Source organism: Penicillium lagena (genome assembly GCF_028827675.1).
Source record: "Penicillium lagena strain IBT 129212 chromosome Unknown utg000001l_segment0_segment0, whole genome shotgun sequence".
In the NCBI taxonomy this organism is placed as follows: domain Eukaryota; kingdom Fungi; phylum Ascomycota; class Eurotiomycetes; order Eurotiales; family Aspergillaceae; genus Penicillium; species Penicillium lagena.
The window spans coordinates 4,536,812-4,561,721 of NW_026623222.1; the positions used below are offsets into that span (position 1 = coordinate 4,536,812).

Genomic DNA, 24,910 nt, shown 5'->3' on the forward strand with positions numbered 1-24,910 from the left:
GCACCCAGCCGAGGCCGGATCGGTATGTAGGTAACATTAGACATTGTAGACGACACTCAGTGACACCTTTATTTTTTTTTCTCTTTGGACCTATTCACCCAAGTTCTAAAATTCTCTTCTGTACTTCGTTTATATCATTCGGTGGTCAGCATTCACGAAGAGCCTGTCACTGGCTGCCAGTCGCCAAGCCCGCACCTTTCCCCATATTTCCGACTTCGCTTCGCTCTCTTCTCCTCACCTCCACCACATCTCCCCCAACGCCCCGTTGCGATCCCTGCCATCCCCACCTGGTGTCGCCTGCTTCTTCTGGCCATTGAAGGATTCCCGTCCCTCCTTCCTCTGGCTGCTCCGTCGTGCCGAATGATGATCCGGGTCTCGGTCCTAGGGTATCCGAACCCGTCATGATCAAAACCCACTCCGACGATTCGCCCTCGAAGACCTCGGGTGGCGGCTTCAGCTTCGCCCACGAGGACTCGACGGTCCCCGACGACTATGATACCCACAGCCGTACAAGTTCCCGCGATCCTGGCAGCACCCAAACCGCCGGCGACCCGAGCACTGCGCCGGAGAATCTCGACAGCCAGCGAGGCGAAGATGCCAGCGGCGGCGATCCGTCAAACCTCGAGAACAGGGATGACAAGCCGGCGTGGACCGAGATGAAGACCAAGGCGGGCAAAGAGAGAAAGCGTCTCCCGCTGGCCTGCATCGCCTGTCGGCGGAAGAAGATCCGATGCTCAGGCGAGAAGCCCGCCTGCCAACACTGCACGCGCTCGCGCATCCCATGTGTCTATAAGGTGACCACGAGAAAGGCGGCCCCGCGCACGGACTACATGGCCATGCTGGACAAACGGCTGAAAAGAATGGAGGAGCGCGTGATCAAGACCATCCCCAAGGATGAGGCGAGGGATATGGCCTCCATCGGCCGCTCAGTAGTGAAACCGTCGGTGGTTGCTCAGACATCCAAGACCCAGAAGAAACGCAGCGCGGATGAGGCCTTCACTGCGGAAATAGAGGAGTGGACTCGTGGGGACCGCCGCCCGCCTATTGAAGCATTTCCGATGAATCGCGAGCCCAAGTCGAGCGATGGAAGTGGGCTGTTGACGGAGGGTGCAGAGTTTCTCCCTTCTCTTGAAATCCAGGAGCATCTCGCGGAAGCGTTTTTCGATTGCGTGTACGGGCAGTCGTACCTCCTCCTACACAAACCTAGCTTCATGCGGCGGCTGAAGGCGGGTACGGTGCCCCCTGTCCTGATCCTTGCAGTGTGTGCCGTGTCGGCCCGATTCTCAACCCATCCGCAGCTCAATTCAGACCCTCCGTTTCTGCGGGGAGAGAACTGGGCCAATCCCGCCGCGGCGATTGCCCTCAGCCGACATGACGAGCCTAATATTACCATCTTAACTGTCTTTCTCCTCCTTGGACTTCACGAGTTTGGAACTTGTCATGGTGGGCGAAGTTGGTCCTTTGGCGGACAAGCATTGCGGATGGCGTACGCCCTGCAGCTCCATCGAGAACTCGACGTTGACCCACTCCTTGGCCAAAGCAATGGCTCAAGCTCTCAGTTGAGCTTCACGGATCGAGAGATCCGGCGACGGACTATGTGGGCCAGTTTTTTGATGGATCGGTACAATTCTTCGGGCAGCCAGCGGCCACCGATTGGGAATGAAAAGTTTTTGCAGATCCAATTGCCTATCAAGGAAAGCCATTTCCAGATGGAAATTCCCGGTCCCACAGAAGACCTGGATGGAGATGTCCTCAATCCTGCGCTGGAGAATATGGGTCAGCTATCCAACGCCAAGGACAACATGGGCGTATCAGCGTACATCATTCGTGCCATTGTCATCTGGGGCCGCATTGTCGACTACTTGAACCTTGGGGGCAAGCGAAAAGACCAGCATCCCCTCTGGCATCCGGAATCGGGCTATACGCTCCTCAAACGGCAAATCGACGAGTTTTCTGCCTCGCTTCCCAGCTCGATGGCGTTCACCTACGAGAATCTCCAAATCCACGCAGCTGAGAAGATTGCAAACCAGTTCCTATTTTTACACATAATCACCCACCAAAATTCGCTCTTCCTCAACCAGTTTGCCATCCCTCTGTTGCCAGGGGGTCGTCCACCTCGAGACATGCCCAAGCCTTTCCTCAGCAACGCGGGTCGAGCGGCGGTAGAGGCAGCCCATAACATTTCCGTGCTCTTTGACCGTGCGTCTGCATATCCTCTCACGGTTCCCTTCGCCGGGTACTGCGCCTACTCGGCCAGTACTGTTCACATCTGGGGCATCTTCTCAAAGAATGTGCAGCTTGAAGCCCGATCGAAGGAGAATCTCCGCCACACCTACCGCTATCTGAACAAGATGAAGAAATACTGGGGCATGTTCCATTACATGGTGGAAAGTGCCAAGGATCGGTATCGACAGTTCGCCGATGCAGCTATCAAGGGGTCCGTAGCCACGCAAAATGGCGCCTCTCTCACACCCATGTTCCAATATGGCGATTGGTTTGATAAGTATCCTCATGGAGTATCGCGACTGCACTGGGAGGATCCCGACACTCGGCACAAGGAGTCGGGTGAGGACGCAGTCATGGGCCAGAAGCCTGACCTGCAGAGCGTCGAAGATTTCTTCGCCAGTTTGTCACCGACACCACAGCCCAGCGTGCCTCGCCGCTCACGCTCGCACAAGGACAGCAAACTCCCCGACGGGGTATCAGGTCTAGATCAAACATCGCCTCCCCAGCCGATGATGGATGTGACCATGGGCAGCACGGGTATCCCCGGCAGCGCATTCCCGCAACCATCCCTCTTCTCCCAAAATCGGAGCATGTCATTCGGCCAACCACCCTTCGATTTCAGCATCCCGCCGGATCAACTGCCCCAGCTGGATCGACAATTCGTGTACGGCTCCTTCAACTTCGACCCAACCTCCTTCGTCGCCAACACCAACTCCCCCATCCCACCCGTCAACGGCGCCGACGCCCAACAATCAGCAGACGAAGCCCTGTTTTCGGGCCAGTTGGACCCGAACGCTCCAGCTGGCTCAGGCGAGTTCTATCAACCTAGTGCCTGGTTCCTACCGTTCAACCTCGACCCCGTCGGTGGTGGCGATGGTCCCACGGGTCTGACACCGGGGTCTACTACCGCCCAAGGCGCAACAGGGGCAGGTTCGGCTGCGCCGCCCGGTGGCAGTGGTCCCCCTGACATGTCTGCTTTTGGGCCGGGCGGTATGCCGCTGGGTGCATATGACCTGGGTCTGGGGGTGCCGGAGATGAACCCGGAGGGGCGGCATTAGGCCCTGATGACTGAGATGCGTTTAATCTAATGAGGATTTGGGGTGGTGTTTTTTGTTTCTCTTGTGTCGTTGAAAGCCTGGAGTCTTGTGATTTTGTATATCTTGATCTATCAGCTTATGCACTTGTATGTCCCTCTTGTTTATCTGGGAGGTTTTATCTGAAAGGAAATAAGTATTCCCGATGTCACTACTAAGTGTTTACTATGTATCCCCACTCTATGGTGGCTGTGTGAGATATATATCCCGCACTTGAAGACTAGTGTTCGTCACACGCAGCCTTGCGGAAGTCTCCGAGATTGTCAATCCTAGAGTAAATATCAGAAAGAAGCAGAGAAAATAAACATCAAAAAGCCATACTTCCTACCCACCGGAAAGTGATTATGGCAAAAACAAAAAAGAAGTGCATCATCCGTGAATCGAACACGGGCCTCGTCGATGGCAACGACGAATTCTACCACTAGACCAATGATGCTGTCTTGATAGAAACTTTGCGGATCGGCATTAGAATCCAAAATCGGGCCATAATAATATTACATTCCCGGATACCCGGATACGAGGTGCTCCAAACAAGAAGTAGCTTATTCAGGCTTCACAGCCTGGACCGTGGATATCGGCAAGAGTTCCCCTGGTACCCAAGTTCGGGTAGCTCGGCCCATCCCCCCATGACCAATCTGTATAATGCTCAGCCAAGAGCCTCAGCCTTGCGGCCGAGAAACACTGCCTCCGCGTGATTGCCCTGGTGGGGGCTGAGTGAACATGGTTGGGTTGGCATTTCGTCATTCTTTCCTAGCTACCAGCCAAGAAGAAGGCTAAGGGCTTTCTAGAAGACGTCTGGAAGATGACCCTCGTGGAGCACAATAATGGCAATAATTCAAGGTACCACTACCATGCCCTCCGGGTAGTGAACTAGGTAGGTGCTTCCTTTAGTTGTTAGTGACTGGAAGTTCCACCCAGGCATACGCGGCCAGATGATCTAATCCCTAGTCAGTACCGGACTAAGGTTCTCGATATATACGAAAACGAGCACCCATTGACTAACATGAGGGATTATTAACTGAGGATCAGTGCCAGCCTAGTCCGCCTTGGGCGGCATTGGAGGCTTAGACTGAATCGAGCGTAGTGAACTACGAGGCTTGGCGAATGAGCTGCATCTCTCCACTGCGGAGAAGCTCTCTTGACTTTCAACTTGGATTATTTAAGTCTTTACGTGCCCCCTCTTGTGTCTTCCATCATCTCTCATCCATCCTCATCATCCCCACTACAATCATTATCCTCCATCACCATGGCTCTCAACCTGAACGGTCTTCGCGACAACGGCAAGGCCCCGGACCAGGCCCACGACCAGGCCTCCACGCCTACTCCTACCCGCGATCGACCTCTGGTCAACGTGCAGCCTGCGCGCATGGCTGACCTGCAGCCCAAATATGCGGCCCAGATCGACCACCAGGATGACAACCCGGATGCCCACAGCTGGTATGCTTCTCTGAGTGAGTGTCACCCTCCCCACGTACCTCCTGGACAGTCGCTGACCGGGACCAGTTCATAACATCGGACAATGCATTGGGTTCTGCGGCGCCATCCCCTGCTGCTTCTGCTGCCCCAACCCCTTCAAGCCCGTGAACCAGGGCCAGGTCGGCCTGGTGACCAAGTTCGGCCGCTTCGAGCGCGCCGTGGACCCCGGTCTGGTGAAGGTCAACCCGCTCAGCGAACACCTCACCACCGTGGACGTCAAGATCCAGATCGTCGAGGTGCCGCGCCAGACCTGCATGACCAAGGACAATGTCACTCTCACCCTGACCTCGGTGATCTACTACGAGGTGGTGTCGCCGCACGTGGCGGCATTCGGCATCGCCGACGCGCGCCAGGCCCTCATCGAGCGCACGCAGACCACCCTGCGCCATGTGGTCGGCGCGCGCGTGCTGCAGGATGTCGTCGAGCGCCGCGAGGAAATCGCCCAGTCCACCTCGGAGATCATCGAGGAGGTCGCCGCCGGTTGGGGCGTCCAGGTCGAGTCCATGCTGATCAAGGACATCATCTTCAGCAGCGACCTGCAGGACTCGCTGTCGATGGCCGCGCAGTCCAAGCGTATCGGTGAGAGCAAGGTCATTGCCGCCCGCGCCGAGGTCGAGTCCGCCAAGTTGATGCGCCAGGCTGCCGACATCCTGTCCTCGGCCCCCGCCATGCAGATCCGGTACCTGGAAGCAATGCAGTCAATGGCCAAGACGGCCAACAGCAAAATTATCTTCTTACCTGGGGTAAATGGAAACATGTCGGCACAGCTGGCCGCCGCGGAAAATGCGGGCGAGGGGCCCAGCAAGTACGGCCAGCCGACTGACGGCTCGGACGATAGCGGGTTTCAGCGTGCGATGAATGCGCGCATTGTCGAGGACATTTAGTCTCCTTTTGTCTATGAGGATATGATCTTGACTTGTGCTTTGGTGGAGAGTTCTATACCACCCTTCTCTCGGGGATTTGTAATGATGGACGCGATTGACGATACCCACCTTCATTTTGACTCTTGCTGTTCTGTTTGATGACTTTCTTGTCTTAATAGCGATATTGTTTTTCACCTTAATTTGAAACAATTGGTCTTTTAACATATCCACACACGTCCACACTGTTCATTACGTCTAACGACGCTTCGCCCAATTTAGCGCGTATACCTCGCGTTCCCTATTTTTTTAATTCTGTTCAACAACTATGCGTCGACTTGGGACGGAGATAGGTAGAAATAAGACTAAATACTGAACTTTGGGGTCCAACTCGCGCTGCAATTCTCTATGCCCTTGAAATAGGGCAATCGCCTTTTTAAAATTGATTATTATAGGGCGGGACACCGACTCGGCGCACAACGGATACATTATGAAATCATACTTTGATACACTCGACGACGGTTTTATTAGGCACTATAGACCTAGTACTATCTTTTAACAAGATAACGCGAATATTAATAAATCATGCGTTATACGAGAGTGATTTAAAAGGCATAGTGTTGATGTGATTGAATGGCATCCATACACGCCTAATTTAAATCCAATTGAACCCGTTTAGAGTTAAAATGTATGTTATATGGTTAATATATATATTTTAAAGTAATTGGTAGAATGGTGGAGTTGACATAATCGGGACTGTCGCTAGACTTACTAGCATCTACTATATACTTCTTAATGTGGACGATGTGTCTCGGTAATTAGATGTAAACCAATGTCCACCACCAAAAGAAAATACACTGCTCCCCAACAACTCTGATCCTAAGTCAATCATCTTTCGTTGCTTTGTACCTGTCTTGTATAGCTCTCCAATTGACCCGGGAGGCGGTGAACAGCAGCATCCTTGGCCCTTCAACACACTCACTCACTCCCACTTCGCCCTCCTACCCACCACCTCTGGAGGCAAACAAACCATGGCCTTCGCACAGGCATCATCGAGAATGGCCACCAACCCCCCCAAGCCACCCACCGACATGACGCCCAACTTCGCCGACCCCAACTTTGACCCCGCCGACTTCCTCAATGACTCTCTCCCACCACTGACCGTCGCATCCACCCAACCCAATGCCTCACGAGCACCGGGTTCCGTGCCTTTAACCGAGCTGTCCGCTCAAGTGCAGTCGCTGCTCTCGCAGATCAGCGCGCAGAACGTGCGTCTCTCTGGCACGCTGTCCCAGCTCACCGATGAGATCCTCCGTAGTGGGGGGCGGTTGGCTTACGAGGTGGAGGTGTTGCGTGGAGAGACTATTGGGTTGTCGGAGACTCTGACGGAGGTGCTGCGCGAGGATATCACTAAGTTTGTTCCTGAGTCTAGGAGCACTACGGCGGTGTCTAGTCGTAAGGCTCAACTGAATGACGAGCTTGTATCTTCACCCAAGGAGGAAGAAGAAGAAGAGGAGGAGGGGGAGACTACAGCAGAGGAAGAGGAAGACAAAGACAAAGACGAAGTCAAGGAGAAGGAAAAGACGGTCGCCAACGATCCCGAATACATCACCAACCTCCGCACCCTCAACCAAGTGCGCTCCCGCCTCGAAGACGTGGTACAGACCTTCGGCGACGCAATGGAATGGCCCTTACCACCGTCTGAGATCTCATTCTCATCGTCATTCATCTCCGTCTCGGGTCCCGACCTGGGCGCCGAGGGACGCAGCCGGGAAGAAAAGGGCCAAGAGATACTGAGGAAGCTACGGAGCGAGATCACCGAGCTGCTGGACAGCGAGGGTGGCGGGATGGCCGGGGTGGAGGCCGCCAGTCGGCGCGTGGAGGCTGTGCGCAGGCTGGCGATGGTGTGGAAGGGTTCGGCGGAGGAGAAAGCGCGCACGAGGCTGGTGGATGGCCTGACGAAGATCGTGGACGATCGGCGGAGGGTGTTGGAGGCGCAGGCGGACCAGGGTGCTCGATCGCAGGCGAAAGGCCGCCCGTCGATGGAGCAGCAGAGGCGCAATAGCGATAGCGGAGGGCCCGGGGGTGGCCTGTTCCGCAATCTGCAGCGGCTGCGCGAGGAAATCTACCTGGAGTAAGACAGAGATACACAAGTGACACAGCCTGTATAGTTGCATAGAACAGTACTATCATGGACCCCAAATAAACATACCACCATAATAATTATAATAGATCTCTGACGATTTTGGCCCCCAGCTGAACTAATTAGTGCTTGGTACCTGCAACGCCGCGAACGGGACGTGACCCGTTTCGGATCCACCGATTGCGTCGTCTCTCTCTTCCTCTTCTTTTTCCTCTTCCTCTTCTCCACCCGGCATGAGTTGACCTCTGCTCTCTCCCTATCCAGGAATATTATGGTTGATTCGCTATCTTGACACGCCTCGAACCCACTCTATCCCTTGCTGAACGTCACGCAGGATGGCGTCGCTTGGCACGCCACTGCCGCAGTTCCACGAGGCCAAGTCATCGGCGACCACGCTGCTATGGCAGGTCTACCACTGTCGTCCGCGAACCCAGCGGACCAAGGTGCTGGCTCTGGCCACAATTTCTTTTCTTCTGTTCTGGTTCTTGCTGAGTCGGTCGTCCAGCGTGAGTGTGGTGATGATCATTGCCCCCCGCGGTCAGTCAATTAACCAACAATGTCTCCGATCTAGACACCGGACCCTGACTACTGGGCGAAATTCCCCTCGCGCCATCCCTTTCCCGACCGGCCGGAAGATGCGCAACTCGTGCAGCCCCGGCTCGAATATTCCGTCAACGGTTCCCTGCCTCATGATCTGTCCAAGGCCAATCCCCAGTTCCATGTCCTGGTGCCGGCCGAGGATTCTTCCCGCGGCGTCTGCCGGACCATGACATCGGCCATGATTCTCGAATATCCACCGCTGAACATGATCGGCTGGGGGCTGCCCTCATCATCCGGCGCGACCGCGCTCGAGCAAACGGTGCAGCGCATCACCCGCATGCGCGACTATCTTAGAGACAGCCACTACGTCCACGACCGCGACATCGTCCTGATCGTCGATGGCGAGGATATCTTCTTCCAATTGCCGCCACGGGTTTTGTTACAAAGATTCCAAAATATCCTGCGGACCACCAACCAGAAACTGGCGAAGAAATATGGCTATGCCGAATTGCCGACAGAGGGCCCGGATGCCCAACCCGAGCTGGTCCAGAAGTATGAGCAGAGAGTTCTTTTCGGCGCTAGCAAGGAATGCATCCCCAGTCTGCACAACGACGCCGGCTGCGTGACGGTGCCACAGTCATCTTTGCCTCCGGATGTGTACGGATGGAAAACAGACGAAATCCACGACGGAACCCGCAATCGGCCCCGGTGGCTGAACCCGGGCGCAGTCATGGGCCAGGCTGCAGACGTGCGACTCATTTACGACGAGATGCTGCAGCAACTGGAGAGCCAGAGCAGTAATAAAATCGACGAGCACCATATCCTGACGCAGATGTACGGGCGACAGGAAGTCGTGCGGGAGCTGGAGCGTCGCCGGACGACCAACCGCGCCAAGGACTGGCTCTATCGCACGATTGGCATCTCGGACGGGGGCAATGTCACCGGGGTGAGTGTCCGACTGGAGTCGGGCCACCGATACGAGTATGGGATCGGAGTCGACTTCGAGTCACAATTGTTCTTCAACCAGATCCTGTCTCGCAACGACGTTGATTGGGTTAAGTACAGCAACATCAGCAGGATGTCGACCCTACAGATGGAACACAAAGTTCCGCGTGAGCATCGTCTCCTGCTACCAACCGAACTGGCCGAATGCGCCAGTCCATTCGTCCAGACACGCTTCGCCAAGGACGAAGAGATGGTCCCGGCCTATAACGAGACCCTAGACAAACTTCCCGATCCAAACGAGCGCTCCTGGGTCAACGTTCCACTCATGACAAACCCGCACTCGGCCTCGATTCCGGCACTGGTGCACCTGAACGGCGACAAGAAGTTGCGCGGCATCTGGTGGGAGAAGATGTGGTTCTTCCCCTGGGCCCGCGCCCTGCTTCGCAAATACATCCGCAACTCGCGTGGGTTCGACTCGGCGCAGTCGTCCCTGTTAGGCGGGCAGGACTGGTGGGATACGCGCGGCGGCCGCGGCGGGATCTGGACCGATGAAGAGGAGTGGATCCCGTTGTATGAGGTGTGCCAGGGCCAGGAGCGCGATCTTTTCGATGATGATTTGGGGCCGTTCGGGAAGGAGAACGGTGATCCGCTGAAGCCGATCTACAATCAGTTTGGAACTCTGATCAAGGGGGAGAAGAAGAAACGCAAAAGGGCGTGATGATCGTTTCTTTCCTTCTGCCTTCTCGAGACACACGCTTACGAACATGATGCTCTTCTTGCCTGTCTGTGCGTGAGGCATGGCATCTTTCATCACTGGCTGATGAACCGCGTCTCGCTTCCACTGGAGAGCACCATTTGTGAGACTCTGCCTTGGGAAATGCCTTCCTACCTGTTATCCGATCCTCCATTTCCTCACAATACGTGAGGAGATCCAGCCAACCACCACTGACCCCCGAGCCAGACGAACTGGAGGTCTGGTCTGCCAGGACCATCTTACCTGTACATGAATGCGGCCGGAGCCACAGCAACTGGGTTGCTCACCTCACCTGGCCCGGGGGTCTGGCGTTCTTTGCTTGGTTTTGATCTTTGTACGATAGATATACCTCTTTCCATACTGAGACACCGAAGTTAGTAGTCCCTGGCATGTACATAGCAATTCAAGGACACAACTTCATGTAACTACCACAGTATACGCAACAAATGCCATGTAATTGGTACAGATCTAGCTTTCTCGAGATCTCATCTCACATCACGCCAAGTGTCCTCCGAATAGCCGCCAAGATAGCAACCACGTCCTCGTTCGACAACCTCTCCTCCCGATCCTCAATGACAGTATCCAGCAACGCAAGTGCCCCATAATCCTCCCCATCCTCGCCCTCTTCCTCTTCTTGCTCACCATTCCTTTCGTCTGTCCCATTGCCATTCACACCATCGCCATAACCATCAATATCCATATGTTCAGCCATCCCACCATCACCACCAGCATCCTCCCCATCCAGCCCCTCCACTCTCTCCTCCCCAGTCCCAGAAGAGCCCACCACGCCTACCCCCAGATTTAGAATCATGACCACCTCCGCCTTGGTCAGCCCGTAGGGCTGTAACTCCGCCACGAGTGTGCGGAGAGCATGGTCTATGGGTGTGGGTGTGGAGTCCGGGGATGGTGGTGGGAGGGTGGGCGTGTCAGAGAGCGAGCCTGTGGTTGCTGTTGCTGTTGTTGGGTCTGGAGCGGCGGGGATGGTGCTCGTTGTTCCTCCTGATATTACTCCTGCTCCGCTTCCTCCGGTCGTTGTTGATGAGCGTGTCTGCGTTGTGTAGCGCGGGTACTTTTGTAGGTGAGGGGAGAGGCGGGTTACGTAGTTGTGGATCTGTTAGGATATGTTAGCATCTCCATGTTTCACTCTCACACACTCTCGACCTGCGTGTGCATGGGTATATATGTTCATCGGAGATTTCTTGCGGGTTAGGTTATAGATTGGAGTGACTGCTAAAAGCAGCAGCTCCCACATCCTCTCCACCCCCAAACCCCCAGAGATAAATCTAACAAAAAGGCTTGGCCTACCTCTTTCACAACAGTATTATGATCCCGCAAATCGGGACTAGGCACCCAGTGCCGCGAGTTCGGCGGAGGGTTCGGTGGTCGGCGGGGTGGGTTGGCCGTGAGGTAGGCCAGGACCTCGATGTTGGTGAGGACGGCGGATTGGGGGTCGATTACCTGGACCGTGTGAGAGATGATCCTGGGCAGTCAGGGGAAGTGGAGTGGCATCATACCCTCATTATTGTGTCTGTGTCTGGATAGTTGTCTAGCTGGTAGTGGTGGTGGTGATCAGGAAAATTGTAGATTTGCCGGCAGAACGAGGCGGTGTAGATATCGATGCAGCCAGTACTCAAGCCCTGAGGCAGACAGGACTCGTCCAAGTGCCATGTACGAACATCTACTGGGGAAAAGACAGTATGAACAATTAACAAGCGACTTTGTACTGCTAGACCAACACCTGCGCCGAAATAGACCAGTACCCGTGAAATGCCCCGAACATGCGAGCAGCAGATAGCACACCAGATAGATGGGCAGACAAAAAAAAACAGAAAAATTTGATATCATACAGCAAAATCCCAAGCCCATATAGTTTTTTTTGATTGGTGGCGGCAGCAAGCTTTACTCGCCCTTGCTCTTCTTCTTCTTCTTCTTCTCATCCTCTCCGTCATCACTGCGCTTGCGCTTCTTGCCGTCTTCCTTGCTGGCCTTCTTCGCATCCTTCTTGGCCTTCTTCAGGTCCTTTTTGCTGATCGCAGACGGGTTCCCGGCCGCATCGAAGGTAATCTCGCCGCGCTCGAGCTTCCGCTGGTACCGCTTAACGCTGAGGCCGGCCTTCTCGGCCAGCGCTTCCAGTTTGGAGTCCTTGCTCTTGCTCTTCTTGGACTTCTTGGGCGCATCGCTCTCGTCAGATGACGAGTCTGCTGCACCGTTCACCTGGGGCTCTTCCTCGTCCGAGGAGGCATCGGCCATCTCCTCGTCCTCAACCTCCTGCACCAGCTTTTTCTTCTCCTTCTTGGACTTCTTGGCGGCGGCGGGCTCCTCGCTAGCGAGCGCATCGGCATCGGGGTTGTACTTCCGGGCCTCCTTCAGATCGAACTTCGGGGCTGCGGGAGTCGCGCCGTCGGGTGCGATGGTCACACCGCGTGGCTTCATCGGCTTGCCTTCCATGCCGGCAAGCTTGCGCTCGAGGTTGAAGCGCGCTTCGGTGCCCAGGGCAGCCTTCTCCTCTTCCGTGGTGCCCTCCTCCCACTCAGCCAGGGCGTCAACGCGGAGACCCAGCGAGGCCTTGGCGGCAAGGATACGGGCCATCTTGCCCTTGTTGCGGCCCGTTGCCTGACCGATCAGGGATGCGTGGTAGATCAGACCGTACTTGGGGGTATCGTGCTTGGTCTTCAGAGCGCGGAAGAGGGCCTTCTCGGCACCCAGAATCTGAATGGTACTGGCAGGGCTCTTGGACAGATTGGTCAAGCTGCCGGCGTGGGCGATGAGGCGCGCACCGACCAGGTCTCCAACGAGGGCTGTCAGGTTCGGCGCAATGGCGTTCATTCGCGCGGTCAGGTAGCCGGCCAGTTGCTGGCGGTAGTCGGCGAAGCCAACAACCTGCTCGGCCAGAGCCTGGATGTTTTCCAGATCCTCCTCGCTGATCTCAGTACCCATCGACCGGTCCGCAGCGGCCTTGACGGCGCCCTCGATTTCCTCGGGCAGAATCTCGGCGAGGTCGGCGGTCTCCCAGTTGGTCCGCATGCCCATCTTCAGGACAAGTTTGGCGTAGGCGATGTTGTCGTTGAGGATCTTGGCCAGCTCGGGGAAGTGCCAGCCGTACCATTCCTTCACACGCATAGCATAGGTGTTCAGCTCCTTGTCGAGATCATCCAAAAGACCGATAGCCTGGACGATCATGGTATCGATCTTGTCGGGCGAGAACTTGAGCTTATGACGGGCGAGCGAGTGTGACAGACCCAGCGACATGGTGGACATGTCGTTAGGCATCAGGCCGGGGATCAGGGAGGTCAGGTGCTCACGGATAGCACGGTAGACGTCGGCGGTAGAAGAGTCGGCGACCAATTGAATGGAGAGACCGGGCAGCTTGCCAATGGCGGTTCCTATTGTCATTCGATTAGAAAATACCCTTCAAAATGGGTGAAACGGAACGTACCAAGCTTAGGGTCTGCAACGGCGAGCGAGACCTTCTTCTCCTCCTTGATGTCGTCGAGAAGCGAAGCCAGGCGAGGGGTGACCTTGCCCTCCATGACCGACGCGGCCTCCTCCAGAGCTGTTGCGGCGCTGTCGAACTTCTGGAAACTCTTCAATTTCAACCTATGAGGCTGGTCAGTTATCGTGGACCCTGGAGACAAAATTTTTGCGTCTGTCGGCTACGCCGCAGGGACTCGAGAAAAAGGGTAGAAGGGATTGCACATACAGATTCGAGATACCCTCCGCAGTAGCAGCCTCCGTCGCGAGGTCATCGCGCTTGAGGAGCTTCTTGTCCTTGGCCTTGAGCAGGGCATAGCCCGCGCTGGTCTCGGTGAGAATGAAGAGCGTCATGGTGAGCGACCACGGCGTTCAGGCTGGGTGAAAAAAAAATTCGATTGGGAAAGATAACGGCCAGCCAGACCCGGGGGAGTGAACAGGAAAAAGAAAGACCGAAAAATCAGGGACCGAAGTGCGGGCGATCACAAGAGTCGGAGAATGGAAATTTTGCAGCAGAAAAAAAGTGTACCACGCCAAGCCACAGTCGGTGTGCCACAGTCGGTGTGCTTGTGGCGGGTGGCTTACCTAATACAACGTGAGTGTACACCTTCGATAGGACCCAAGCATTGGCAGAACAGCCCCCCGTCTCATCCTACCTCCCCCGTTCCACCATGGAGGGCCTGTTCTTCAATGTTAATGGCGGGTCCGTCTCGCTTTTCTGCATCCTAATACAAAACCCCTGCTGACCTGGACTAGCTACGTCGAGGGCATTGTTCGAGGCTACCGCAACAGCCTGCTCAGCGGCCAGAACTACTCCAACTTGACCCAATGCGAGACCATCGACGGTATGTCTCCAGACACGGTGGTCAAAAACATGGCTGATTTTCCCCGGCAGATGTCAAGCTCCAGTTGGCCCCCGCATACGGCGACTTCCTCGCCTCTCTTCCCCCGAACCCCTCTACCTCCGCCCTCGCAGGCCGGATGACCGACAAGCTGGTCTCTGAGTTCCGGTACCTGATCGCCCAGGCGACGGGCTCGACCGCCAAGTTCCTCGAGTACCTGACGTACGGGTACATGATCGACAACATCGCGCTACTGATCACCGGCACGCTGCATGAGCGGGACACCCGAGAACTGCTGGAGCGGTGCCACCCTCTCGGCTGGTTTGAGACGCTGCCCGTGCTGTGCGTCGCGACCAACATCGAGGAGCTGTACAACTCCGTGCTGATCGAGACCCCGCTGGCCCCCTACTTCAAGGGCAGCCTGAGCCACCAGGACCTCGACGAGCTGAACATCGAGATCGTCCGCAACACCCTCTATAAGAACTACTTGGAGGACTTCTATAATTTTATCAGCACTCACTCGGATTTCGCCGGGACCCCCACCCAAGAAATCATGACTGAGATCCTGCAGTTCGAGGCAGATCGCCGCGCCATCAACATCACCCTCAACTCCTTTGGTACCGAGCTCTCCAAGCTCGAGCGGAGGAAGCTCTACCCGGAATTCGGGAAGCTTTATCCCGAAGGTAGCCTGATGCTCTCCCGTGCGGAGGACGTGGAGGGTGTGGCTCTGGCTGTTAGTGCCGTGGGGGATTACAAGGCGTTCTTCGATGCCGTGGGCCTGAGCCAGGGCGGCGGCGGGCTCGGTGGAATGGGTGGTGGCCCTGCGGACGGCAAGAGTCTGGAAGATCTGTTCTATCAGAAGGAGATGGAGATGTCAAAGTTGGTCTTCACGCGGCAATTCACCCCGGCGGTGGTGTATGCGTGGATGAAGCTGAAGGAGCAGGTGAGAAACTCTCTTTTATATTCGTACCGAATTATCTTTCTGACTCTTGACAGGAAATCCGAAACGTGACCTGGATCTCGGAATGCATTGCCCAGAACCAAAAGGAGAGAATTGGAAACTTCATCTCCGTGTTCTGATTTCTCATTTCATCTGCAATTCCTGTATTTACTTAACCTCACTCGCCTCTGGTTTTTGGGCCTGTTCTCCTTTTTCCCCTTTAGCTGTCGAGTACCCAGTTCGTTCTGTGTTTCGTTTCGGTGTCGAAGTGAGTGTGCTTGCGCCAAATGGCCGTCGCTGGTATCGGCTGATTGTGGTTTTGTGGTCTTGCTTTCGTATAAGGCGTTTGGCTCCCCGATTCTTATCCTTGTGATATAGAAGAAAATACTTGGAATAAATGAATAACCATTATTGTATGGCACCTAAGGCATCTAAGATCCCATCTCTATCAAGCAATACAACCTTGGATTCGACGAACAGAGCCAACAATTATCATCAATAGAACCATTTTACAATCCCTTTTGGAACGGCAGATACAAGCTTATTATATGCAAGCCAACGGAGAATGATGTTCCAGCTTGAATTCAGTGCTCACTCGTGTATGTGCAGGTGGCAGAGAGCGCAGATAAAATAGAACACGAAATCGACGGAAAAAGAGACGAAATCCAGAGATACCCGCCGCCAGGTCAAGCTACCTGGATGGGAAAAGGGCTCTATATTCGGGTGGAAGTGAGGACGGGTTTGATGCGCAGCGAGTTCGCGTCAGGTGGAATTCAAAGAGATTCATCGACATCATTGGAAAAAAAAAAGCCAATTTTTTGGGGGCACTGCTCAGTCATATTGGAATAGGACGCTGATACTCTCGCCGTGGTGGACGCGACGAATGGCCTGGTTTAAGTGGTTAGAACCTTTCCCTTAAAGGTATGAGCTGTTCCTTTCAAACTATGAGACTCACCTCAGCGAAGACATGGCCCACTTCCAGGACCTCTAACTTCGGACACCGGCGAAGATGATCAACCTGGTCCACACTGTTGGTCACGACGACCTTGTCGAGGGCGCTAGCGTTAATGCGCTCAATGGCATCGCCGCTCAGGATGCCGTGGGTGACTAGGGCGTACACCTGGGAGGCGCCCTCCTTCTTCAACAATTTGGCGGCGCGCGTGATGGTATTGGAGGTGTCCGCCAGATCGTCGATCAGGATTGCTATCCGATCCTTAACGTCACCGACCAACATCATGGTGGCATTCTGACGGTCTGTGATCTTTGTGGGGCGGCGTTCCTGGAAAAACTAGTCAGGTATGAAGAAGATAAGCCAAATTGTGGGACGAACCTTGTGAATGAGGGCAAACTCGATGCCCATTGAGTCTGCAATGGCTGTCGCGCGCTTGGCGCCACCGGCGTCGGGGCTGACAATGACGGACTGCCGGTAATTGGGGATATTGCGCTGGATGTAACTCTTGAGAAGTGGCCGGCCGTAGAGGTTATCCACGGGGATATCAAAATATCCCTGGTATTGCGGATCGTGCAGATCCATCGTGATGATGTGATCAGCGCCGGCGCAAGTGAGCAGATCAGCCACCAGGGTGCCTGCCTGCGCAACCCACTGTTTGTAACCAGGCCGTGGCTGAAAGTTGTTGATCTTCGCGGACGTTGAAGTCGAACCGGTGCTCGCGGTGTCATCGTTAATGCCGTTCACAGACTTTAGCGACTCCTGTGTGTCACTGCGCGGGAGTCCATTGGCTGGACGCCGCTTAACAGGACTGCCATTGCCACCATCTTCGAGCTGAGCCTTGGCAAGGCTCCTCTGGAGATTGTCGATGCCATTCACACCCAGACCCACCCCGTCGGACTTGTTCAGGCTGGGAGTAGGAGGAGTGCTCTCGAAAGTGTAGCCGTTGTTGGGCCGGCTCATCACGGACGACTTGACAAGGGGAGCGCCGGTTTTGTTGTATGGAATGTCGCTCTGTCGCGAGTAGGGGAAGAGCGGGAGGACAGCGGTGACTCGCCGGGCCGAAGCGGTCTTGCAGGCAGAAATAGTGATGAGCAGTTCGACCAGGTGGTCGTTGACTTTCCCACCACCGGACTGGATAATATAAACGTCCTTTCCACGGACCGACTCTTGGATTTCGACTCTGGTCTCGCCAACGGCAAATTTGGAGAGCAGGACATCGGCCGGTGGAATGCCGAGCACGTTGCAAATGGTTTGCGTCAGCTGCGGGTGGGATGTACCCCCAATGACGACGAGGTTGCGGACCATCATGAAGGGAAAGATGTGTCTGAGGTACGGCTTGGAGAGGGGCTAGGACTGATGGGAAGAGAAAACCGGGTCGAGTCAGGTATGAGGGATATAGGGTCTGGAGGGGCGGTAAACCCGGCGGGCGTCGAGGATTTGGTGAGGGACGGGAAAGAAAAAAAGAAAAAAAGGCGATGGAGAGAGTTGGACAGTCGGGCGACTACCTCATGGCGGAGGCTGGAGAGCGGAAAGACGAGGGGAGGCCAAAGGCATGGCACGAAGAAAAGAAGAAAAGAATTGGAGCTCGTGTGAGTCCCGCAATGGAGAAAAAAGCCTCTCCGACGATCGGGTTGGCTGCGGGCAGTTGGTGCCTGAGGCACCCAGACTGGCCGCATTCGGCCAAGCGGCATGTCGTGACTGAGTCAGGTGATCGGTGCTTGCTTTACAACAACTGGAATATCATCCGTATTCGCCGGTACATACAACATGGAAAAACGCCTCCGGTATGAAATATGAAAATAAAAACACAATGGATACGTTCATCCCTATCCGTGAAAAGTACTGGAACCCAGAACGCTTTAGTCGCCGGTCCCAACTTCCCTATGCCAGTAGTTAGTATCAATGCTTGGAGAGTGTCAGGGAGTTGGGGTGGCGTTGTCGCTCACAGGTCAAGCTGGACTCCGTTGCTCACTCCGTAATCCTCCAACGTGAGCTGGTCCTTGAACGGGCGTTCACCCTGGCGCTTCAGCAGAATCTCGTGGGGCTCGCGGCCAATGCGGGCTGCCACTTGGGCTTTGAAGAGTTCTGGAGAGAACACAGGTCAGTATACACACGGATGGCCAGTAGGGGAAAGAACTGGAACGAACTGATAGGATCCGAGGCAAGACATGGAATCGCGGCTTTCGTGCCCAGACGATCGTTGACATGCACCACAATCATCGGTTCGGAGGACTGATGAATGATGGGCTTCTTTTCCTTTTTCTTCTCTTTCTTCTTTTCCTCCTTCTTTTCGTCCTTCTTTTCGTCTTTCTTCACCTCTCCCTCTTCTCGGGGCTCATCACGCTCTTCGCGCCGTCTCCGATCCCGATCCCGCTCACGCTCGCTTTCTCTGTATCGGTCCCTGTCTCCATACCGGTCGGCGTCGCGGTCTCGTCGTGGTGATCGTGGCCGGTCTCCTCGGTCTCGATAGCCCCGGTCGAGCCGACGCTCATCGCCGGCGCGGGAATCGTCGTCGCGCCTCTTTTCCTTCCATCGAAACCCTCCGGTCTTCCGCGGCCGGTCTCGATCACGGTTGTCTCTCTGACCAGGAGATCTGCTGCGAGAGCGGTCGCCCATGGTGCGAATGAGAAGGAAGGGAGGAGAGATGCAGTTGCGCTAACAATTGATGCCCGACAAGCAGAGCAATCAGCAGCGGCACGTGATGTGAAAGCTGCTTTGCTGAGCTGATTGAGCTAACCCAGAAGAGATTAGCGTGTGTTTGGCAGCTGGTCGCTCCTTCTCCAGTCAATGAATTCCATTCCATCCTGGACTTGCCCCAACTGACGGATTACATTGACGATGCCTGGGCGCCTCCGAGTCCGGAGGCCCTCTCCAACCACTGTCTCCTTCGCCGTCTCCGATGCGCCCAGCCGCTCCAATTCCTCCGCCAAAATCCTCTTCGCCCTCCAGATCCTGCTCCGCAGCTTGGTATTCTGCTGCGCCATCTTTGCGGCCATCGCACGGTTTCGACACTCGTATTTCACGGGGAATGAGTCCATCATCCACTGGGAGGACGTGTGGTCAAGCCCGCTGGGCGTGAAGGTGTGTCGTTGGGTGGACCCCTACAACCCGTGGGCGGTTGCTGCGAGCAGCGCATTGGTGATCTACGGGGTGTTCAGGAAAGGCTATACTGGTACGCCTCTAAGCGATTGGATTGCCGTGCAGTTGCTGATTTATTGCTGCAGAGGAATCCCTCCTTGTCATCCGCGGCTTTGGGATTCAGACTTCTACCTCGTCCTCCACGTATCTATCGACCGCCGCGACGAGGTTCATCCCAACCGCCCAGATTCAGGATATTGTGATTCATGAAGCCTTCAGGGGGTTTGAAGTGCGGTTTTACTTGGCTGTTATTGTGGAGGGCGAGCCGGAGGTTGTGGTGGTCTTCCCAGTGAGCTCCCTGGTCTTCTGTTATCGGGTTATGCGCTGGGCTAATCTTTCCTTAGACACTGTTACCCAGGCGAAAGATACTCGAGGAAGTGTGGAGAGGTTCTCGTCATTGCCTGTACGATGCAAAGTCATGAACCATCAAGGGAACAGAGTCAACATGCCCAGGGAGGCGGACACCGTCATCCTCCGGGGTTACCTTCCTCGGTCATGCCGATTGACATCTATGAAGCTTCTGGAACCACAGGGCCGTACATGGTGAAGTTGCGGAGTGACCGTACTACATCCGTGATATTTTGCTATGTTCTATGAGTAAGTATCATACATTTTATGATTCATTCAGGCTCCTCGTCTCCAGCTGGGTCTTTCAGGCCCTTGCCACTCTTGCGCTCCTTGGCTGCCCGCCACCTGGCGTTCTGGACTTCCACAGTCTCCGTCGTTGCCTTTTGCAGGACAGGAATATATTTACCCCCAACACGAGCATATTCCGCTCCGTACCAGACCTTTGCCCCCCTGGTCTGTTTTTTCGATCCACCTTGTTTCAAGGTCATGTTGTGCACAATGTCCTGATCTCCTTGACTGACGGATAGATCCAGCAGAGCACCGGCCAGAATCTCATCGATTTTGCGTTGTCTCCAGACAGTCCACAGCCCCTCCACGACGCCATTCATTCCGAATTTGCCGTCATTTTTAGCACTCTGGGCCTTACTGAGCCGCGGGTCACCGGCATAGATCCACTCCAGAGCGTCCTCGCGGCTCCCAGTGCTTTCGTCCGGGAAAATGCAGTCCCATAGAACCAGCGGCGCATCCGAAGCCATCTCATACGTCGGTTTTCTCGGGTTTTTGGTCACATCCAGCAATTCAGACACAAGAGAAGGAGGCTCGAATCCCTGTCCGACCAGGAAGAGGATAGCGACCATGTGCCGGACTTGGTGCCACAGGAACGCAGAACCGTGCAGGGTAAAGGTGTAAACTTGTGGAGTGGGCGGGGATGGCGTCTCCGAGGACTCCATGCTCACTTCGGGGACGAAGTCTTCCAATGCTTGAAATCCGGATCGGCCAATGTAACCTAGCGGGTTGGTCTTCGGATCGACGAGTTCGATGTCGGATTTGAAGATGATGCGCTCGAAGTTCTGAATCTGTTTGCTGGTATCCAACTTGCAGAAATTCCGGAAGTCGTGTGTTCCCTCGAACGCCTTGGCGGCCTCACGCATGGCCTCGATATCCAGCCAGCCCTCGCGCCGCTGGGCACGAGGCCCTGAGGGGTTTCCTGCGCGGTTGGCAAATCCAATCGGGCCAGGCGTAGGAGAAAACGCGGGCTGGGTGAAGAAGTATCGGTATCTGCGCTCCCGGCACGAGAAGCGGGCATCAAAGTCCTCAGGAGGATGGGGACACCAAGCCAGGACGCGGATGTCCTCCGGCAGCACTCTGTTCAATACCTGTATATAGGAAATTTCATCCCTGATATCATCCCACTCCGGATCCTCAGTCACCTGCATCGCATCCCCGTCTTCCTGTCTCTCGGGGTTGGCCTTGGGTTTGGGTCGCGCACTGCGGACTCGAATCCCGACAACCTGCCCAAAAGCACTCACGCCTCGATCTGTTCGCCCAGCCTTGGAGTAATCGCACCCATCCCATGTAATCGAGTACGGCCGCAGCGCTCTCGGCTCGACATCATCTGGCTCATCCCCCGTCACCGTCGCCGGAAGAATCAATCGGGTCCGCCGCAAAGCCTTCCACAGCACCTCCTCGATCGTCGGCAGGGGCGTGACATTCCCGTTAGTGTGCTCGAGCCCATTGTATCGTTGTCCGAGGTAGGCGAATTTGAGCGCTATGAACCGCGTGTTGTACTTGGTCGGATCGATCTCCCGGTTTCGCTCCTTGAAGGCTCGTGATGGCGCCGGGTCGTGCGTGATGTCCGTGCCTGGCGAAAGTGCCCGCTTCTTTGCTGCCTTCGTCGCAGTAACTGTCGCAGTAGCTTCAGGTGTAGTCATTGCAGCTGCCGTGGCTTCGCTAACTCCAACAGCCGCAGCCACAGGCGCGTGTGATGCTGGCGCTTGTTCCTCCTGCTGCACTGGAACCGTGTACTGCGTGTTCTGGGAGTGTAGCTGGCGCTCGAGCTCGGAGATCCGTGCAATGAGACTGGCATTGTTCCAGGTCGTGTAGTCTGGGTACGTGGGGGCGGCGTCGCCAGAGTCCGCCATAATTCGCGGCGTGGAGGTGTGCTGCTGGCGCAGGAACTGCGTATACTTGGGGAAGGTCTGGGTTGGGAAATGGGTCAATGGCAAGAGCCTTGCTGACGGCCTCCACATGCCACACCAGGCGACTGAAGACAAGACCCGGTTAAGAAGATGTCGGGTTTGTTCTATGGTGAAAATTGAAGGCCAGCGGGCACTGTATTTTATTTTGGGCGTATGGTATTGTCATTGTCTTACGGGACAATTGTAAGCCAGGTGAATTTAATGTATTGGCAATGAAAATGATCGATCAATGAATCTAAGCTTGACTTGCACGCTGTAGGGAATAATGATCGAATTGTATCTAGAATGTAGAGTGATGTTGGTAGTGTCGAGCTGGACCTGATCTGTCCCCGATGTCGCAACCTGCGCGCTTCAACTACCACACACCACACTCCCAGGCATTCTAGGAACCCCGCTCTTTCGATGAATATAATAAGACATGCCATGATCTGCTGGAACAATACTTGACTGAACTGCGGTCAACGTGAACATGAGAACCGGCCCTTGACAGCAATACAGTTGTTGTCACACCGCCAGCATTAAGAATGGCTCAATCAGATAACCCTCCGGAGAGCGAGACAACCGTCACTCTCCTGCTAATGGGCGACGCAGGATGCGGCAAGACGACATTTTTATCGTGGGTCGACATTCCTAATTCGATTTCTCTATTTGCGCCCAATGCTAATATCGCATGCAGCAGCCTCAAGCACGGAAGGAGAGCAACACCGGCTCATCCCGGCGTCACGGGAGACAGCAACGATGAGACCCTCCGTGACACTGACCAGCCCTTCATATATGACATCCGATTCTCGAAGAAGAAGTTCACGCTAGAGGTGTACGACACGTCCAATCCGAACCAGCATTGGACGACTCTGCGGCCTGATGTGGTAGTCCTGGCATTTGATATCTCGAACCGAGAGACGCTGGCAGGCCTAACAGCGGTACTTTCTCCCTTCCTTCTCTCCCGATTTTGGCTGCTGGAGACTAACTCCGTAGATTAGTGGAGACACGATGTCATTCGGTACTTCCAGCATGGTCATGGCGAGCGCCTACCTGTCATGATGCTGGGTTTGAAGAGAGACTTGAGGAAAGAGGGCGAGGGGATGATTTATCCACAAGAGGTATCCATCCCCTTTACTGGTATTCTATGCGGTTGACCTGATCCATGTACAGACTTACCGCATAGCGCAGGAACTCCGTTGTGATCGGTACGCGGAGTGTTCGGCTGTTACGGGTGAGCTGTTGCCGGAGACGTTTGAGGATCTCGCGAGACTGGCGGGGATGACGACGACGGAAAAAGGCGGCCAGTCTGAGGGCGGGTGTATCATTTTGTAGAGCTTCTTGCGTTGGACTGTCCAACCTGGGTGCATCTATAGAGAAGAAGTTCCAAGAAGTTCCAAGAAGTTCCAATGGGAAGACTCTTGTTCACTACAAAAAATTACATACGATGTGCACCAACGAATACCGAGCAGGAGCTTTTCGATTACAGCTAGCATGTATACACAGGGAGAAACCAAGGTAACGGTTAAGTCCACCTCGTAGATTGACAGCACAGGGCTTTCCCCCAGATGTCTGCAATAGACAACTGGATCTCTTTCCCTCATCAAGCGCCAGTCAAGAATTGTCATCGCCATTCCTCCCCAATGCAGCAAAACAAGGAAATCAAAAAAAAGGTTGGTAAAAAAAATGGAGATGCAGAAAGATTGAGGGTTCCCGGTGAATGCTCGTTTTCTTTTGCTGTGTTGTTTCTTTTTTTTTGGTTGTTTCCAGAACAGAGACTAGGATAGACATGTCAAGGGATATTGCGGGAGATGGTAGGTCGATAACAAGAGGAATTTTTCGTCAAGGTTCCTGGCCACACTCATCCCGGATCGCCATGGCTTTTGGTTGAGATCATATCTTCCCCCCCTTGTCATCGGCTATCCTGATCACCGTGCAGAAGTGATTTACCACTTCTGGCCCTCAGTGGCGGGCTGGGCCTCAGCCCACTCACCACCCTGGGCAGTGGAGCTGGCAGCCCAGTCGGCGCCATCGGCCTCCCAGCTGGTGGCACCAGTGGCGGCAGCAGCGCTGGCGGCAGCGAAGGCAGTACCGGGGTTACCGGCACCGGGGGCGCTGACATCCCAGTTGTCACCAGCGAAGCCAGAGGCGACGGCACCGGCACCGATCTCATCAGCACCGGGGGCCTTGGCCTCCTCGGCGACCTCCTTGTTCTCCTCGGCCTCAGGGTCGCGGTAGAAGTACAGGTCAACGACGGAGTCCCACTCGGTCTCGCGGGTGGCCAGGGTGCCGCGCAGGCGCAGGACCTCACGGGCGAGCATCCACCAGATCAGACCGATGGAGTGGCGGCCCTTGTTGTTGGTGGGGATGGCAACATCAACGAAGTCGGTGGGCGAGTCGGTGTCGCACAGAGCAATGACGGGGATGTTGACGTAGCTGGCCTCCTTGATGGCCTGGGCGTCGGTGCGAGGGTCGGTCACGATGATGAGGCGGGGCTCCTTGAACGAGCGGGTGATGTAGTTGGTGAAGTTACCGGGGGTGAAGCGACCGGCAATGGCAGTGGCACCGGTGTGCGCGGCGAACTTCAGGACAGCACGCTGGCCGTAGGGACGAGCGGAAACCACACAGACATCGGCGGGGTTGTCGACGGCGGCGATAATACGGGCAGCCAGGACAATCTTCTCCCTGTTTCCACCGCATGATTAGAGTCTATCCCCAGATATCAATTTAGACAATCCAACATACCAGGTCTTGCCAATGTTGATCACGTTGACACCGTCGGGACGAGTCTTCCAGAGGTAAGGCTCCATGTGAACCTGCAGGTTCTTGGAGCCCAGGTGAGCCTGAGCCGCCAGGAGCATCTCAATGTCCTGGGAGGTGGGGTTGAAGACGGGAGGGAGCTGAGAAGGGGCCATGATGGGCGATTGATGGGATTGACGAGGTGGTGGGATCAATCGTTGTCGGGATGGAGGAGGAAATAAAAGGCGGGCAATCGCGAAATGTT

At 55.2% G+C, this 24,910-nt stretch overlaps 14 protein-coding genes across 14 annotated transcripts; 8 read left to right on the top strand and 6 right to left on the bottom strand.

The window, feature by feature from the left end:
* Positions 1 to 401: 401 nt before the first annotated feature.
* On the top strand, positions 402 to 3,284 carry N7510_002002 (putative C6 transcription factor; the record flags this gene model as incomplete). The annotated part of the gene is made up of 1 exon (XM_056973929.1): positions 402 to 3,284. The coding sequence occupies one exon, from the start codon at positions 402 to 404 to the stop codon at positions 3,282 to 3,284; it is 2,883 nt and encodes a 960-aa protein (XP_056839046.1).
* A 1,282-nt stretch (positions 3,285 to 4,566) lies between these two features.
* Positions 4,567 to 5,680, top strand: N7510_002003 (slipin family protein; the record flags this gene model as incomplete). The annotated part of the gene is made up of 2 exons (XM_056973930.1): positions 4,567 to 4,771; positions 4,824 to 5,680. 2 exons carry the CDS (start codon positions 4,567 to 4,569, stop codon positions 5,678 to 5,680), a joined length of 1,062 nt encoding a protein of 353 aa, XP_056839047.1.
* A 1,007-nt stretch (positions 5,681 to 6,687) lies between these two features.
* N7510_002004 (uncharacterized protein) lies at positions 6,688 to 7,794 on the top strand (the record flags this gene model as incomplete). Its single annotated transcript, XM_056973931.1, has 1 exon — positions 6,688 to 7,794. The coding sequence occupies one exon, from the start codon at positions 6,688 to 6,690 to the stop codon at positions 7,792 to 7,794; it is 1,107 nt and encodes a 368-aa protein (XP_056839048.1).
* Positions 7,795 to 8,134: 340 nt separating this feature from the next.
* Positions 8,135 to 8,569, top strand: N7510_002005 (uncharacterized protein; the record flags this gene model as incomplete). Its single annotated transcript, XM_056973932.1, has 1 exon — positions 8,135 to 8,569. One exon carries the CDS (start codon positions 8,135 to 8,137, stop codon positions 8,567 to 8,569), a length of 435 nt encoding a protein of 144 aa, XP_056839049.1.
* Positions 8,570 to 8,604: 35 nt separating this feature from the next.
* On the top strand, positions 8,605 to 10,002 carry N7510_002006 (glycosyltransferase domain-containing protein; the record flags this gene model as incomplete). The annotated part of the gene is made up of 1 exon (XM_056973933.1): positions 8,605 to 10,002. One exon carries the CDS (start codon positions 8,605 to 8,607, stop codon positions 10,000 to 10,002), a length of 1,398 nt encoding a protein of 465 aa, XP_056839050.1.
* Positions 10,003 to 10,528: 526 nt separating this feature from the next.
* On the bottom strand, positions 10,529 to 11,517 carry N7510_002007 (uncharacterized protein; the record flags this gene model as incomplete). Its single annotated transcript, XM_056973934.1, has 2 exons — positions 10,529 to 11,149; positions 11,344 to 11,517. Coding segments are annotated over 2 exons (795 nt in total), but the record flags the coding sequence as incomplete, so codon positions are not given.
* A 420-nt stretch (positions 11,518 to 11,937) lies between these two features.
* Positions 11,938 to 13,863, bottom strand: nop58 (RNA-processing protein NOP58; the record flags this gene model as incomplete). The annotated part of the gene is made up of 3 exons (XM_056973935.1): positions 11,938 to 13,421; positions 13,475 to 13,635; positions 13,739 to 13,863. The coding sequence occupies 3 exons, from the start codon at positions 13,861 to 13,863 to the stop codon at positions 11,938 to 11,940; spliced, it is 1,770 nt and encodes a 589-aa protein (XP_056839052.1).
* Positions 13,864 to 14,180: 317 nt separating this feature from the next.
* On the top strand, positions 14,181 to 15,431 carry N7510_002009 (H(+)-transporting V0 sector ATPase subunit d; the record flags this gene model as incomplete). The annotated part of the gene is made up of 4 exons (XM_056973936.1): positions 14,181 to 14,212; positions 14,266 to 14,354; positions 14,405 to 15,294; positions 15,348 to 15,431. The coding sequence occupies 4 exons, from the start codon at positions 14,181 to 14,183 to the stop codon at positions 15,429 to 15,431; spliced, it is 1,095 nt and encodes a 364-aa protein (XP_056839053.1).
* A 691-nt stretch (positions 15,432 to 16,122) lies between these two features.
* On the bottom strand, positions 16,123 to 17,551 carry N7510_002010 (ribose phosphate diphosphokinase subunit PRS5; the record flags this gene model as incomplete). Its single annotated transcript, XM_056973937.1, has 3 exons — positions 16,123 to 16,179; positions 16,247 to 16,570; positions 16,622 to 17,551. The coding sequence occupies 3 exons, from the start codon at positions 17,549 to 17,551 to the stop codon at positions 16,123 to 16,125; spliced, it is 1,311 nt and encodes a 436-aa protein (XP_056839054.1).
* A 551-nt stretch (positions 17,552 to 18,102) lies between these two features.
* Positions 18,103 to 18,859, bottom strand: N7510_002011 (ubiquitin-like protein HUB1; the record flags this gene model as incomplete). Its single annotated transcript, XM_056973938.1, has 3 exons — positions 18,103 to 18,124; positions 18,190 to 18,328; positions 18,391 to 18,859. 3 exons carry the CDS (start codon positions 18,857 to 18,859, stop codon positions 18,103 to 18,105), a joined length of 630 nt encoding a protein of 209 aa, XP_056839055.1.
* Positions 18,860 to 19,081: 222 nt separating this feature from the next.
* N7510_002012 (PIG-H family GPI synthesis protein) lies at positions 19,082 to 19,928 on the top strand (the record flags this gene model as incomplete). The annotated part of the gene is made up of 2 exons (XM_056973939.1): positions 19,082 to 19,415; positions 19,468 to 19,928. The coding sequence occupies 2 exons, from the start codon at positions 19,082 to 19,084 to the stop codon at positions 19,926 to 19,928; spliced, it is 795 nt and encodes a 264-aa protein (XP_056839056.1).
* Positions 19,929 to 20,001: 73 nt separating this feature from the next.
* Positions 20,002 to 21,978, bottom strand: N7510_002013 (pseudouridine synthase DEG1; the record flags this gene model as incomplete). Its single annotated transcript, XM_056973940.1, has 1 exon — positions 20,002 to 21,978. The coding sequence occupies one exon, from the start codon at positions 21,976 to 21,978 to the stop codon at positions 20,002 to 20,004; it is 1,977 nt and encodes a 658-aa protein (XP_056839057.1).
* Positions 21,979 to 22,451: 473 nt separating this feature from the next.
* Positions 22,452 to 23,241, top strand: N7510_002014 (uncharacterized protein; the record flags this gene model as incomplete). The annotated part of the gene is made up of 3 exons (XM_056973941.1): positions 22,452 to 22,847; positions 22,908 to 23,027; positions 23,080 to 23,241. 3 exons carry the CDS (start codon positions 22,452 to 22,454, stop codon positions 23,239 to 23,241), a joined length of 678 nt encoding a protein of 225 aa, XP_056839058.1.
* A 611-nt stretch (positions 23,242 to 23,852) lies between these two features.
* Positions 23,853 to 24,821, bottom strand: rps0 (40S ribosomal protein uS2; the record flags this gene model as incomplete). The annotated part of the gene is made up of 2 exons (XM_056973942.1): positions 23,853 to 24,591; positions 24,652 to 24,821. The coding sequence occupies 2 exons, from the start codon at positions 24,819 to 24,821 to the stop codon at positions 23,853 to 23,855; spliced, it is 909 nt and encodes a 302-aa protein (XP_056839059.1).
* Positions 24,822 to 24,910: the final 89 nt, after the last annotated feature.